Here is a 13,661-nt window from a genome sequence, read left to right as displayed (position 1 = left end):
ATGTCCATCGACAGAGGAGTGGATCAAGAAGATGTGGCACATATACACAATGGAATATTACTCAGCCATTAAAAGGAACGAGATACTGGCATTTTTTAGCAACATGGATGGACCTAGAAATTATCATGCTAAGTGAGGTGAGCCATACCATGAGACACCAACATCAAATGTTTTCACTGACATGTGAAATCTGAAAAAAGGACAGACTGAACTTCTTTATAGAACAGATGCTGACTCACAGATTTTGAAAAACTTATGGTCTCCAGAGGAGACAGTTTGGGGGGTTTAGGGATGTGGTTGGGTTGTGGGATGGAAATCCTGTGAAACTGGATTGTGATGATCATTGTTAAAAAAATTAAAGATAAAAAAATGAAAAATAAATAAATAAATAAATAAAAGTGTTCTTTCCAAAAATAAAAAAATTAAAAAAATAAAATACATCTCCTAACTTTGTTGCTAAGTAACTAGAAACCCAATTTTATATTGATTTTTAAGGAGTAACACGATTTTTTCATTTTAATAACTGATATGTAGATTTGTGTTTTACACACACGACCACAATCTGCAGATGAGCTGTTTGCTTCTTTCCATTTTTATTGTTTATATTTTTGTCTGATAATGCTGTCCAGGGCCTTTGCTATAACAGCACAGAAGCAGTGATAATTGGCACCCTTATCTTTTTCCTGACTTTAAAGCAAAGGCTTTTAAATGTTGTATCATTGAATACACTTGTGTAAGGTTTTTGTAACTATCCCTCACAATCTGAATATATTGCCAACCTGGAATGTTGTTAAGGGCTGAATTGCCTACTCCCACCCCCAAATACACAGGTTCAAGTGCTAACCCCCGTACCTCAGATAGTGATTGGGTAGGCAGATAGGGCTGTTGAGGAGGTAATTAAGTAAAAATGAGGAGGTCATGGTGGACCCTAAGCCAATTTGACTGGAGCCTTTATAAGGGGAGGAGCTTTAGGCCGCAAAGAGCAGCCCACGTTAGGGGGGTACGCATCGGTGGAGGTGAGGACTCGGAGAAGGCGTGTGTCTGCCGGCTGGGGAGAGAGGCCTCAGAAGAGACCAACTCTGGAATAGCTGTAAGATTGGAACTTTTTGTTCTGGATTGTTTATTAGAACTTGATTGTACACTGTGGCGTGGCGCTTCTGTAGGAAGGTTTTAAAATTGCTATTTCTTTAATGGTAATGTGTCTTTTTCACTTAAAGTTGTGCACATTTGTGGTGTTTTGGGTCTGAAAATTGGGTTATAGAAGCTTTGCTAGAATTACTTGATAATTTCTTCCCACCAGCATTACTGTTTTTCTTTCTTTGTTTTGAAACATCTAAGTGGGTTTTATGTCTCCAGGTTGATATGCTAATTTCCTTTACCCAACTGCTTTTCATTTACCTTTTTGGTGATTTCCTTAGCTTTCTTCTACTCCTACTGAATTTACTCTTTGCTTTTAGGTTCTACCTGGTATCTGTGAGGTCAAACCCTTTCCAGTTTAATCTCAGAAGGAAACTTTCATGCTGGTCTTTGTTCAGGGCACTGGTGGGATGGTGACCTGGCTTTGCAGAGTGGGGCAGATCAATGGGCTCAAGTGAGTCTTTAAGACTCACAGCTGGAGTTCTCTTGTGGCACAGTGGATTAAGGATATGGTGGTGTTACTGCTGTGGCTTGAGACGCTGCTGCAGTGTGGGTTCAAAATGCCACAAGAGTGGCCAAAAATAAAAATTAAAAACAACAACAGCAAAAAATAAGACTCACGCCAGTTTGGTATTTTCAGCCTCAGGTGCTTCTTTTCCCTGAGCTGCTGGGAGCCCTGTAGCGGGAATCGGCTTGCTTCTCTCTGGCTTTCTCCACTCAAGAATTGAGGAGTCAACCTTTTCTCTGTTCTGTCTTGTTAACTGCCACCTCTGTAGCCACTATCTTACAAAATGGTTCATCTCTCATAAGCTCATGTCTCTAATTCTATCTTTGTGGATCTCATTCTTTTACTGCCAAATGGAGGTGAGGGAGTTGTCTTAATACTTCTACAGCAGTCAAAGGGGTGAAGAGTTACTCTGTAAATAGGGAAGGAAATTCTTTATCTTATTAATATGTGGTACTGGGAACTTTATTTCATCTGACTTTTGCTGTGAGATTTCAGGATGTTGATTGTGGGGTCAGGTGGATTTGTTAACTTTTCTCTTCACTCTCAGAGCTGCCCATCTCAGAAGGTACTAAGTATGTTCAAGCAGTGACACAATGACACAACAGGGTTGGTTGTAGTAAATGGCAAAGTCCACATGCTTAGCAACCCACCAGTCTTGAATGGTGTAAGGGCTATATGTAAGGTACCAAGCTAGGCTACCGAAAGAAGTTCACATACCACAAGCAGCTGACAAGGAGAAGCAAAATTCAAGAAAGGACTCATGCAGTTGCCTGGCGTGTAATGAGCTGATAGTTTGCAGCTGTCAGCTCTTTCAGGCTCTGCTTCAACCTTGGGGTTGGTACTTTTCTTGGGATTCTTCCTTCTTGAAGTTGCCCCCTCAACCAATGACGAAACAAGTTGCTGGTACAAAGGTCTAGCTGTTTCTGCCCAGCTTGGTCGTCTCTATTGGGCAATTTTTGCTTGGGAGTTCCCAGTAGAGGCTTTGTTAGGTGTGTATAATGTTCTGTGGTTACTTGCTACCCCCATCTTAATCCCACAGCTATTTTCTTTCACAGGTGCTGTATGTTAATAAACCTTCTGTATTTCTAATTCTTTGTCAGTGTTTGCTTCCCTGAAGGCCCAACTTGTACCAACATGAAACACAGTATCTATAAAGTCTTTGAGGAAGAGAAGATGTTCAGAAAAATAAAACAATAAAAACAATTTAAACAGTAAAAAAGTGTCTATCATTTACAAGAATGATCTGAATTGTCAACTTTGAGACTGTAAAAGATATGATTTGGCTTTTGGGGTCATAGGTGTTATGAAGGCAGGCATGTCAGTTTGTTTACAGAAGGTTTTTAAGTTGTAATTTTTAAAAGAAATGACTAGGTCTTCTTGGGTTATGGGAAGGAAATCCTGTAAAATTGGATTATTATCATTATATAATTACAAATGTGATAAAGTCATTTGAGTAATAAAAAATGACTAGGTCTTTTTAACATTATTAAAGTTCCTAGGGAATTAATATATTACATTTCATTATCTTGAACTATGTTTTAATATGTTCTTGATTAGGGTATACTAAGGACATATTACAATCTGTTTCTTGAAAACAGACTTCTAATCCAATGGCAATTGGTTTTTAAGGTTTGGTTAATTTCCAGTCAGAATTGATCTTTTAATATGAGTTTAAGTGGCTGATCTCAGTCTTGAAAGCATCTTTATTTTTCAAAAAGCATTTTTTCACATGTTGAAATAACTATCAAGAAATAAGGTGGTTGTGTGTGTGTGTGGTTTTCTGTTTGTTTGTTTTCAGGGCTGCACCTGTAGCATATGGAGGTTCCCAGGCTAGGGGTCCAGTCGGAGCTACGGCCACCGGCCTACACCACAGCAACACAGGATCTGAGCCGTGTCTTCGACCTACACCACAGCTCAAGGCAATGTCAGATCCTTAACCCACTGAGGAGGCCAGGGATCGAACCTGCAGCAACCTCATAGTTCGTAGTTGGATTTGTTTCTGCTGTGCCACAACGGGAACTCCACAATGAGCATATGTTATAGTTGATGATAAATAGCTGATTTTTCTGGTTTACCGTCCTTATTTCCTTATAATATGGCTATCAAGTAGGGCTTAGGATCTTCGTTATTCAAAGACTTTCAAAGAAGGTAGCATGCTATTCTTTCATGCAAGATAAAGTAGTGCAGATGTTTCATTTCACAGAAGATTCAAAACTACCCTAAACATTGTACAATTATAATCAGATTTTATCCTTCAATATTCTTAGACTAGAAAAACTAGTGGGGTTCAAAAGTTGTGGAGAGTGAAAGACTAATAAAAATTATGAGAAGCAAAACAGTTTTTTATAAGAACTCATAGTTAAATGTTAGAGGAAGGAGATAGCATTCATATTTGACCAATTCTAGAAATGACAGAACAGTAGAAAGTCTAGCTATTGGTGAGGAAGGAAAAGAAAAGAGAGAAACAGGACCGAAGAAAAACTTCATATTGATGTCATCAAAAAAAATGGAGACCAAAGGTACAACAAAACAGCATTATTCATAATAACTGAAATGTGGAAACAGCCCAAATGGCCATCAATGGACAAATGGGTAAATGTTATATCCATACAATAGAATATTATTTGGCCATAGAAAGCAGTGGACATGGTATGATATGGATGAACCTTAAATACTATGGCAAGTGGGGAAAAAAGCCAGTCACAAAAGACCATATACTGCATGATTCCATTCATAAGTTCCAGAATGAGGAAATTAGAAGGACAGAAAAATGGATTCTGGTCTTCTGGGGGTAGGAGGTAGAAGTGACAGCTAAAACCTTCAGGATTTCTTTTAGAGGTGATGAAAATACTAGAAAATTGACTATAGTAATGGTACAAATCTGTACCTACACTAAAAGGCACTTAATTGTATACTTTTTTATGTAATGAATTTTACTACATTTATAGGTGTACAACAATCACCACAAACAAATTTTACGGTATTTCCATTCCAAAACCTCAGTGCATCCCCCCACCCCCCAACCTGTCTCATTTGGAAACCATAAGTCCTCCAAAGTCTTTGAGTCTGTTCTTCAAAGAAGTCCATTGTGTCCTTTTTTTAGATTTCACATGTAAGTGATAGCATTTGATGTTGGTGTCTCATTGTCTGACTGACTTCACTTCGCTTGATAATTTCTAGGTCCATCCATGTTGCTGCAAATATGGTTATTTCTTTCCTTTTATTGGCTGAGTAATACATATGTACCACATCTTCTTGATCCACTCCTCTGTCGATGGACATTTAGGTTGTTCCCATGTCTTGGCTATTGAAAAGAGTGCTGCAATGAACACTGGAGTATGTGTGTCTTTTCGAGTCATGGTTTTCTCTGCATAGATGCCCAGGAGTGGGATTGCTGGATCAAATGGTAGTTCTACGTTTAGTTTTCTGAGGAATCTCCACACTGTTTTCCACAGTGGTTGCACCAATTTACATTCCCTTTAATTGTATACTTTTAAATAGGTGGATTGTATGGTATGTGAACTGTATATCAATAAAGCTATGTTCAAAAAAGCATAATAGAGGTAGATGAGACACTTTGGGAAGATAAACTTAAATGCTATATAAGAAGTAACTGGGCTGGGGAGTTCCCGTTGTGGCTCAGTGGTTAACGAATCTGACTAGGGACCATGAGGTTGAGCTTGCGGGTTCGATCTGTGGCCTTGCTTGGTGGGTTGGGGATCCGGCGTTGCTGTGGCTCTGGTGTAGGTCGGCGGCAACAGCTCTGATTAGACCCCTAGCCTGGGAACCTCTATATGCCTCAGGAGAAGCCCTAGAAAAGAAAAAATTACAAAACAAAAAAGAAGTAACCAGGCTACATGCATAGAGTTGGAAAGGACCATAGTGCTGCATTAAGTAATCAAATTCTTCACAAAGTTGGAAGTTTTATTCCAAATTTTCTGATTTCTTGGGTATTTGTAAATTCTGCTTGTCACTTTGAATTTTCATGGAAGTATTAGCATTTTGTGCATAAGATCAGTGTGGTAGGTTGAATGATGACTGCAAAGATAAAAAGTTCTATCTCTAGAACCTGTAAATGTTACCTTCTACGGCAAAAGGGACTCTGCAGAGATGATAAATTAAGGATTTTGAGATGGGGAATTTATCCTGGATTATCTGGGTAAGCCCTAAATGCAATCATGATTGTCCTTAAAGATGAGGCAGAAGGAGATAAGATTACAAAAGAGAAGGCAATGTGACCCCAGGCTAAGGAATGTCCCAAGAAGCTGAAGAGACAAGGAATTCTGCTTTGGGACCTCCAGAAGGAACCAGCTCTACCAACAAAAGATTTTATCCCCATAAGTCTCAGGACTTCTGCTTTGTAGAACTGGAAGAGAATAAATTTGTCTTTTAAGTCATTCAATTAGTGCTAACTTGTTAGGGTATCAGTAGGAACCTAAGAAAATCAGCCATGCAGTATTGTGTCTAAGAGATTAAATGAACTTTGGGAGGAATTAAGAGGGGTTTACATTGGCAAAGTTCTTGAGCTGAGAATCTCAAATACATATCACAGCAGTGACCTGAGCTGCTGCAAGTGACCACGCCGGGTCCTTAGACTGCTATACCACAAGGGAACTCCAGATTCTTTATATTCAGTGTCTAAATAGTGGTTGCTTGCAAGGTCTATTTACATCTTCCTGGTATAATTACTTACCACTTTTAAGTGGTGAATCTTCATTTTAAATCTTGCTTTAAATTTTTATCTTGCTTTATTATTCCAAGACCCAACAAATCCTTTTTGGAAGAAGTGAGTTATATTTTTAGAATAAGTCTTTGCTCCCCCAACCTCATTCTGACCTCTTCCATTCATGAATTTTCTGCTAGCAGCTTCATGTGCGGGCACCCCACTCTGGTGAAGTTCATCTTTTAGGACAGAGTGGTACTTTGTTTAGGTTTAGGAAGTAGAGAAAAGGAACTAGGCTAAATGACAGGTGGGGTGTGTGTGGGTCAAGGCCACCACTTGAGGGGAGAGGGGAAGTACAGGGCCTAAAGAATTTTAAGGTGAGGCAAGAATTATTGGAGGCAGTAAATGAGCAAACAGTGTTTCTGATTACCCCTGCAGAATTCATTGTCTAGATGGCTCTACTTTCTCTGAAAAAGGAGTGTCCATGGTTTAAGAGTTACTTCTTAGGAAAGATACCATCTCTCAGCTACTAAGGAATACTATACTCGAGGCTAGAATGCAGCAACATTACTATTTCCTACTTTGGAGTTGGGGTATGGGAAAGAGAAGTAATAAAATGTTCTTACACCCTAGTGGTATCATAATTCCACTGTGAGAAATGTTATCTCCAGGACAGATGTGATTTTATAAGCAAACATATATAAATATTCACTGCAATATTTATAACAATAAAATCTAAAAGAGGGATTTGTTAACATATTATGTTAATACAGAGACTTACATAGCCATTAAACTTTTATGGGGAGTTTCAGGAAAGGGTGAACTTAATATATTGAGTGTGCATGATAAAGAAACCAGTAAAGACAGTATTCTTCTGTACATGATGAACAAATGAAAAAGGAATAGATAGGAATAGCCATCTACTATGTTGGCTTTTCTGGATGTTAAAATTTGGGAGACCAAGTTGCAAAAATGCATCTGTTTGTGTTTCCTACAAGTAACAATTTAACAAAACTTTCCTCCCAAAAAATCAGGCTAGCCAGTCCTCTTTATGAAATTGTAGAGTATGGACTGTCAAAAAAAAATTCTCCTTGCTTTTTACAAGCAATAGTGATGGCCTTTTCCTTCAGAGTATGTGTAGTAATACAACTGCCACATGAGTTCATACATATTTTCTTGAGCATCTGGAAGACGGTCCTTTTTACTGAGAGCAAAGGCTGTACTATATTAATGAGATCATGTCTTATTCAAGACTGCAGCCTTTTACTTGGCATACAGTAGGGGTAGATTGAATGAATGCAATGTAACCTTTACACTTTTTTTATCTAAAGGGGTGCGTTGGGGTAGTTACTGGAATCAACTATAAGCTGAGGCCAGAACTTCAGAACTTCATGTAGCAAGTAGTATATTATCAGTTCATACCAACATAAGTTAACCTCTTTCCTCTGCATAAGGGTGGACACATTAACATCCCAAAGATTAACATAATTAGAAAAATGTGCTCCATATGGTGTTCTGAAACTTTAGGTTTTTACAAAGATCCTTTTCCAAAAGGCAATATGATTCTTCTAACATCACACTCAACAAAGTTTTTCATGGTGCCAGTCAGAATGAATATGCAAATGGTGTGGAATAACATGAGTACTATGGTGTAGCCTCTGGAAATTTTCCATTACAAGTTCATTTCCTCACTTACTCCGAGAGGTAGCATGAGTTGTATTTATCCTGATGACCTGTTCAGGATTCTTTTTCTCTAAGGTTAGCTTTTAAAGGAATGCAGAAGCCAACTGCTCCTGAGTGGTCACCTTCTCTTGCACAGAAACTCACAGGCCACTTCAGAGCCTTACTTGACAGTAGTCTAGACATATCAGTAAGGCAGTGGACCAAAAGGTATTTCTTTGCTAACTTTTTTTTTCTTTTTAGGGCCACACCCACTGGCATATGGAAGTTCCCAGGCTAAGGGATGTAATCAGAGCTGTAGTGGCCGGTCTATGCCACAGCCACAGGAACACCAGACCCAGCCATGTCTGTGACCTACACCATAGCTCGCAGCAATGCCGGATCCTTGGCCCACTGAGCAAGGCCAAGGATTGAACCTGCAACCTCATGGTTTTTAGTCAGATTTGTTTCCACTGTGCCATGATGGGAGACTCCTTTTTTTGCTAATTCTTATTTGCAATGTGCTTATATAGAGAGAGGAAAAAAGTTCAAACAGTTCTTTGGGTGAATTGCTTTTGCTAGCAAGTTTGAGAGGCTTTAACTTCTGCAGCTATAACCAATTGTACGACAGGTTTATGGTAGATCACAACTAATAGCCAGCTCAAAATCTTTTTTTTTTTTAATTTTATTTTTTCTTTTTCTAGGGCTACACCTGCAGCACATGGAAATTCCCAGGCTTGGGGTTGAATCAGAGCTGTAGCCGCTGGCCTATGCCAGAGCCACAGCAACACGAGATCTGAGCTGCGTCTGCAAACTACACCACAGCTCATGGCAATGCTGGATCCTTAACCCACTGAGCAAGGCCAGGGATTGAACCCGCAACCTCATGGTTCCTAGTCGGAATTGTTAATCACTGAGCCACAATGGGAATTCCATCAAAATCTGTGTGTGTGTTTTGGTCTTTTTAGGGCTGCATCTGCAGCATATGGAGGATCCCAGGCTGGGGGTCAAATGGAGCTGCACCTGCTGGCTACACCACAGCCACAGCAATACCAGATTTGAGCCATGTCTGCAACTTATATCACAGTTCACTGCAATGACAGATCCTTAACCCACTGATCAGGGTCAGGGATTGAACCCACACCCTCATGGATACTAGTTGGGTTTGTTACCTCTGAGCCACAATGGGAACTCCTCGAAAATCTCTTCTAAACCTACACATGTTTGACCTAACAGCATGCCAAAAACACTCAAAATTGGATCTAATGGCTAGATGCTATTAAGTTAACTCCTGCATAGGCAAAAACTCACTGTAATTTCTTCAGAACTATGATTTCTTATTTACACACTGCCTTGTCTATAAATTGCTAAACAAAATTAAGCTCTGTACTGACTGCATGTATATTTATACACCTTTAGTTCCTTCAAAAAAACCCTCTGACCATAGGAATTTTCATTTTGCAGCCAAGGAAACAGGTTCAGAGATGAGATTCCCCACATCACGTGCTCGTCAGTCTGGAGTCCCCTCTAAGAGCGCTACACTCCCTTCTGGGTTTATCTACACATCTAGGGTGAATTCCACGGTTATCTCACAGAACTGTTTTGGAAACCCTGGGGAAGCTTATTTTATGGAAATTTCCTGAGGATATAGAAGGTGCCAAGTTAGGAGGAAAATAAAAACTCAATCCCCAAAACAACTGGTAGAAGCAGTCTTTTCAGAAAGATTTCAGTTAATGAAGTTGACTCCTGAAACATTACTTGGAAGATCTTCACACAAGTGAGTGCAATCCTTCATCCTCCTCAAATGCTGGAGGGGTAGGGAGTGGGGCACCTAAGTCACTTGAGCCTGATAAGATGGGTGTGCCTAGCACTGCTCAGTTGGCTCTCATAACCTTCGAAAAAAATCGAGTATTTGTATCTAGACTCCAGTCTGATTCAGGCTCCCAGCCCCCAACCCACAAGCTTAATGACGTACTGAAATCCCAGTGACAACTTCCACATTACTTACTAGGAAATGCACACATTTCAAGTGCATATGCTAGTAGATACTTAGACCGTTTGTAATGACACTGGGTCACAAACACTATTACTTGGGTCTTTTCAGAGCCCTTCTTTTTTCTTCAGGGGCAATAGACTTGGGCAGAGTGTAATTGGACACAAAGCACGCAAAGATCTGACACAGCTCCTGCTTCCTGAGTGTCTCAAGCCCACAACCGACTTATACAGGGTCCTTCAACTTTTTTTTCCTTTTCATTTCACGTTGGTGAAGTGCGAATTCTCCTGGGGCAATTTAGCCTTCTGGTAAAAGGGAGTCTCCTGGATTACCTCTGGCGCGCTGTGCAGGGCTTCCGTATACCCCAGGGACAGCAGGCTGGAGCTGTCTGCCTTCTCAGCTTCACATTCTGAAGATGAGGGGCCGCCCCCTAGTCACAGGCTTGTCAGTTCAGTATACCTTCTTAAATTTCCTAACTGACGGCGCAGTCCCGAGGCCGCAGGGCCTTTGGGAAAGCCCTCTGGACAGGGGCATGAAGTATCGGTGGCTGCTAAGCCTTCCACGTTTCAGCGAGAGCTTCCTACGGGGTGGTCGGAGGAGAGACGAAGGCTCTCCTGCCCTGGAGTACAGTTTGGCTCCGATCCACCCAACTTGGAGGCTACAGAAGCACACAGAACTCGGGCGGCGGTAGCACAGGCCGATTTTCTGCTCTTCTCCGCACGCTCTTCCGCCCGCGCCACCCTAGCCCCCGCCCCTCCGCCCTCCTCACAGGAACCAGCGCCCTCACCGCTCCCGCGCTTCTCCACTGCCACCCGCAGTGGCCTGCCTTTTATAGGAGTTGTAGCCAATGAGGACTCGCCTTGCCTTCTGCCCGCCCGCCTGGCCAATCCCCGCGCCCCTTGTGTAATCTTCGGCTCTTCGGCTGCTCTCGGCTATTTTCGTTGTTGCTGGCTTTTTCAGGGGCTGCTCGTTCGCAGCCAGAGACGCTTCTTTTTTTTCCGGGTTCGGAGCCGTTCCGGATGCTCTAGGGTGCCGGATGTCTGATCTCCGGATAACTGAGGCGTTTCTGTACATGGATTATCTGGTAGGTGTGGGGCAGGGGTGGCGTGTCGCCTCTCGGATCCCTATGTGCACGATGTCCCTCCGCCTGGGGGAACAGCGTTTTTGCTTTCTTTCTTTGGGATGGGATGCCTTTTGGGTTCTTGCTCCCTCTGCCAGCTCTTGAGCTGTGCCGGGATTCGGCGGGGCGGCAGCCGAGCCGGCGGAGCCGCAGCTAGGAGAGGGTGGTGAGGCTGACAGGTAAAGGTGCGGCCCGGGCCAGCGGTGCCGCTGAGGCGAGGGGCGCGCCGAGGTGGGGGGGTCCCTGAGAGATGAAGCCGCGGTAGTGGGGCGTCCCCTGCCAGCGGTCAGGTTCTTTGCTTCTCGCTGCGCTCCTGCAGAGGACTTTGTGAGGAAGCAGGAGTTTTCCTCTCTCCCTTTAGCAGAACTCCAGGTGCTATTAAAGAACCATAACTAGAATGGCTTACTAAGTGCCCGGCAGCTCCGGTCATTTGGTCGTTATTAGATCTCTAAAGCTATGACCTGGGTCGCAGCAAGGTTTTAAAAACACATTACCATAAAGTAGACGGGACTAAACTACATCGCAGCCTGGCTGGAACTGGACTGGAGAGGGGCAGGCATTGCTTCCCAGTTCCTGCCGTGGATGCATGCCACTTTTACCCTGTGCACGGATTGGATCCTACCTGTGCTTTTTAGGCCAGGCTTGTGCTGAGTTCATGTGGGAAAAGTGTCGGCCCAAAGCTGGAACTGAACATTACTTGAAGAATGGACTTGTTTTGTGTGTGTGTGTGTGGAATTGTGCAAGCACCATGTATTGTTCCAGAAATTGTTTTTACCCAGAGCTGCGTGTTTGTGTTTCTCATTGACATTGGCTGTTTTCGATCCTAAACAATTACCAGGTTTACTTTGTTAGCCAGAACCGTTATTGCAATGCAGAGTTGAAGTAGATGGTTAAAAACTGACTGTGCTGTCTTGTTGGGCACAAGCACAGTTTCTGACTGCAGATTGGCCTGGCAGAGATTTGCTAGTGCCTTCTAGGAATTAACGTTTAATGTTGTACTAAGAAAGACTGAATGCTTTCATGGTCAAGAAATGCTGGACAAGGACTGCTTCTGTAATGCTGCCTTGTATTTGGGTTATTTCCCCTAAAGCTTCCTGATCTGATGGTTTTGTGGGGAGCAATGGTGAATGAAGTTAACGCATGACCTTGTAAACAGAGGGGAGTCAAAAATTCTGAGTTCAAATTCTGTTTTGATCGTTTGTTGATGTAGGAAACTTCCTCTTTGTGATAAAGGGAAATTATCCTTCCACTGCTGAAGCAGGTTAAGGGGTTGGCAGTCATTGTAGGTTAGGAGAGTTGGCAAACGTTACTTAAAGATTTTTCTGAATTTAACTTATTTTGTAGTTTGTTCTGTAAAATACAGTTCTGTGGTTTTGTTTTGTAGTCTGCTAGAATTAAAGCCAAAGTTTGTTGAGGCTATTTATCAAATAAGACATGGCCATATTACCTATACTATTGAAAGCTAATTTTGGAGACTTAAGTAGTTCCTAAAAAGGGAGTAGATCTGATTGTTTTATCATCTTATTTACTGGGTGAGTTTTAAATTTGCAAATTGCCTGCGTCACAAAGCTGTCTTTGGGGTGCCAAAGCTGTTAGTGGGGAAAACAATTGGAAGAGTCTGTTTACTCAGGTTAATTTCTGGATGGAGAGTTTAAGGGTGGGTGGATGAATGTGGGGCTCTACTTTACCTTAAAAGCAGACTAATTTTTTTTGTCAGTTTCCTCACAACATTGTGTCAAGATCACAATGACATGAGTCTCAAATTGACATGCCTTTTTAAATTTTTACTTCTATGCCCCCACATAGCCTATGCATTCCTACTTGAAAAAAAATCATTTTGTCCCCTTAAATATGATTTTCTTTTTTTCTTTTTTGGTCTTTTTAGGTCTGAACCCGAGGCAAATGGAGACTCCCAGGCTGGGGGTCGAATTGGAGCTGTAGCTGCTGGCTACAGCCACAGCAGCGCTGGATCCGAGCCATGTCTGCGGCCTACACCACAGCTCACGGCAATGCCACATCCTTAACCCACTCACTGAGCAAGGCCAGGGATTGAACCTGCGTCCTCACGGATGCTAAATATGATTCTTAAATATGATATTTTTTTAAAATTCAGAAGTGCAGTGAAACAGTCTCACCAAAATTATTTGGCTAATCATTGGCAGTGAGAAAAAAAACTGTTAAAGGAAATAAGTCCATTCTTATGAGCATGCCAAGTATCTGCTGTGAAAACATTGAAGGAAATCCTTAAACTTGAAGTTGAAAGGAAACAGCCCTCCTGAGGTGGTCTTCTGTGTTTAATTTTGCTTATCAGCTCTCAGGAGAAAATATTTCACACATCTTTCTTTGCTTCTTACTTTTCAGACTCATTTGCTAGCATATACTCTGGGTATGGTATTTATTAAAAACCAGTTTCTAAAAAATGAAATTTTTGTTGGATCTTACTTTGAAAATCGACACCCAAGTTCTTTTATCTCTTCCAGAGAAAATACACTCTTTTTATTCTGACTTTGACTCTTTAGATTTTGCTGAGCTTGTGGACTAGAGTAAGTGCCCTGTCCATGCATTGATAGGAGTAATGTGT

At 41.6% G+C, this 13,661-nt stretch overlaps 1 protein-coding gene across 9 annotated transcripts in view; it reads left to right on the top strand.

The window, feature by feature from the left end:
• Positions 893-13,661, top strand: part of ARL15 (ADP ribosylation factor like GTPase 15) — a 452,958-nt gene continuing 440,189 nt past the window's right edge. For 7 of the 9 annotated variants that reach the window (XR_002339550.1, XM_021076685.1, XM_021076683.1 and 4 more), the window contains exon 1: positions 893-1,090. Coding sequence is in view for 7 of the 9 variants with exons in the window: in XM_021076685.1 (XP_020932344.1) it covers positions 908-1,090 (183 nt within the window). In the remaining 2 variants the exon portion in view is untranslated. Of the gene's footprint in view, positions 1,091-9,431; positions 11,045-13,661 lie in introns of those variants that run through there. The other 2 variants (XR_002339551.1, XM_021076689.1) reach the window with 2 other exon arrangements.

The sequence above is a fragment of the Sus scrofa genome, chromosome 16 (genome assembly GCF_000003025.6).
Source record: "Sus scrofa isolate TJ Tabasco breed Duroc chromosome 16, Sscrofa11.1, whole genome shotgun sequence".
In the NCBI taxonomy this organism is placed as follows: domain Eukaryota; kingdom Metazoa; phylum Chordata; class Mammalia; order Artiodactyla; family Suidae; genus Sus; species Sus scrofa.
This window is presented reverse-complemented; position numbering and strand designations above follow the sequence as displayed.